The following is a 2,626-nucleotide window of genomic DNA, read 5'->3' on the forward strand; positions in this document are numbered from 1 at the left end:
CTCCCGCCTCAACCTCACCGGCCTCGGGTACTTCTCCTGCCACTCGCACACCGTCATGCAGGGCTACGCTTACTTCTTCTTCCTCCGGTGAGTCCCGGGGTATGGGGTATCCGGAGGGGAGGTGTCGGTATCCCGGCTCCGGGGTACCTCTGCACTCGAGAGTGTTCGCTCCATCCCGCTCTCCCCGCAGCGCTTGGCGCTTCCACCCCCAGTTTCACCGGGAAAAAACCAGCCGCCAATCCTAAACTCATAATAGTCCGTCAACTCTGCTACTGTTGAGTAGCTCCTGGGTGCTGCTGCTTTTGTTTTTACGATGGGACTGCAGAGAGGCCAGCGCCTCTTCACCAAAGTGTGGCGTGGAACTTTAAAACCCATCCCCAAGCACTCACCCGATAGCTTCCTCCTGGCTCTCCCAAGCCCCAGCCAAATCCCGACTCTGGGTTCATCGAAAGAATAAGAGAACAAACCACAATGTGGGAGCAGAGCCATTGCTGTGACCTTTCAATCCAAGAGTGTTTGCGAAATACTATTGAGTGGCTTGTTTTGAAATACTCGATATATTCTTGCACTGGGTGAGTAATGAATCACAACTTGATGCTGCCTAGTCCTTTGCCTGCAGCAATATCTTTAAACACGTTTTACAGAAGTTATTTATTGACTTTACTGGTTATACAACACTTGGTTCAGGAGAGACCTGGTTCATAGCTGAGGTGCTCAGGACCTTGTTAGTGTAATAATTACAGGGCAGAAGTACTCAGCTCAGAAGTCTTCACAGGTGTGGGGTTACTATGTCTCAATGTTTTTACAGCTATAGATGATTTTTGTAGGGTGGAGAGATGTTTTCCATGCCCCTCTTCAAGACTCCCAATCACTGGCAGGATTCAAGGCCAGGTTGGACACAGGGGCTTGGAGCAACCTGCTCTAGTGGAAGGTGTCCCTGCCCGTGGCAGAGGGTTGGAACTGGGTGCGCTTTAAGGTCCCTTCCAACCCAAACCATTCTGTTATTCTATGATACGATTCTGTGACTGCTTGAAGGAGTACTTAAACTCTGGGATCAAGGGCAAAGTGATGGAAATTCAGTAGGAACCATGGGCTAAAGTATGGATTTGCCTCATACATGAGGGTCCATTGATGTCTGTAGGGTGGTAGGGGCCTATTTAAGTCCTTACTGCTGCTGCCTGGTCCAGTCCTCTGTCTTAGCAACTAAGTCCCAGGAGAGCTGAGAGCCACATGCCTGCTAAAAGTCTGTGTGGGTGACTTTGGTGGCACTTGTTGAGCCAGGCTGAAGCATGACAGGTGACTTCTGTGGGAGAGAAAGTGCTGCTCATCCTCACCGTGGGCTGCCCATGCAATTTGTGTTTCAGAATGGATGAGAACTACATCCTCCTGCCACATGGAGTCAACTTCCAGGAGGCGATTTTCCCAGACACCATGGAGAACAGAAGGATGTTTGCCAGTCTTTTCCAGTTTTCTAACTGCTCGCAGGCACAGCACGTGTTGAGCTTCTCCAGTGACTGGGAGATTCAAGAGGACAACCGGGTAAGGGATTTATTTGCTCTTCAGTGCTTGTGGGCACTGGCATTCCCATGTCGTTTGCAAACATATATACATATGAATGCAGAGCAGCAGATCCCTGATTTTCCTGGTCGTTTGGTGGGATCACTGGCAAAGTAACACACTGGTGTTAAACTCTGCTTTCAAAGCTGACCTCTGTGTTAGCTCTTTAGCTTCCCATGGACCTGAGCAAAGCTTGGTATCAACCTGTTCAAGAACAATAGGCTGGAAACCAGCCTGTGATCCTGTCATACTCCACCCAGGGCAATCTCCAGACCCTGTACTTTAGCTACAGCTGAATTATTCAGGAGCAGAGCTTTGCTTTTGTACTTCTGTGTTCATCTCATGTAGGGAGAGCAGTGCCTGGACCATGACAGACTGTAAAGGATTATTCTTGCCTAACTCCACATAACATCTACTGAACTAATCGCCCTAAGCTGTCTTTGTAGTGGCTGGGGAAAAGTAGACTCTTGAGGGCATGTTTCGTCTGAGCGATGAGGGCAGGGTTTGTCTGGCCAATGCCAGCGCTTACTTCTGAAGGAGCTGAATGAAATGCCTCTTTCTCCTCTCAAGGAGGGCCACAGCAAGTAGCTCACCCTTTAGGCGATCCTCCCTTAACAAAGTACATTTTAGTATGGGAAGTCCAATGATGCTCATTGTTAGTGGCTTCTGAGCCCCTTTATGGGGCTGTAGTGTGTGCAATAAATGCAGGATTTCAATAAATACTTCCTGGGCAGAGAGGAGCAACCTGCAGTTATGTGTGTTCTGGATGGGCATATACGTTTGCAAAAGTGGAACTTGATGAGCTGTTTTACTGCCAAACCTTGTTTTGTGAGGTTGGTGGTTTCTACTGGTGGCTGAGAACATTTTAAGCATCCCTTTAGGTCAGGATGACATGTGTCATCGCTTGTGTCTTCTGTGGATCCATCCAAGGCACAATATTTACATATGGCAGCAGATGCACTAGTGGCTTTTTTGGGAGATGGGTGGAGGGAGGTTGGTAGCTGGCTGAGCCCTTTGCTGTCACCAGCTGCCTGACCACCAGCATATAATGTCTGAGCTGCCGCATGGC

General features: G+C 49.0%; 1 protein-coding gene across 1 annotated transcript; it reads left to right on the forward strand.

Annotated features, from left to right (window-relative positions):
* Positions 1-4: 4 nt before the first annotated feature.
* LOC104403815 (coiled-coil domain-containing protein 3-like) lies at positions 5-1,539 on the forward strand (the record flags this gene model as incomplete). The annotated part of the gene is made up of 2 exons (XM_010012070.1): positions 5-87; positions 1,365-1,539. Coding segments are annotated over 2 exons (258 nt in total), but the record flags the coding sequence as incomplete, so codon positions are not given.
* Between the last annotated feature and the right edge of the window lie 1,087 nt (positions 1,540-2,626).

The sequence above is a fragment of the Nestor notabilis genome, unplaced genomic scaffold (genome assembly GCF_000696875.1).
Source record: "Nestor notabilis isolate BGI_N333 unplaced genomic scaffold, ASM69687v1 scaffold10723, whole genome shotgun sequence".
NCBI classification, from domain to species: domain Eukaryota; kingdom Metazoa; phylum Chordata; class Aves; order Psittaciformes; family Psittacidae; genus Nestor; species Nestor notabilis.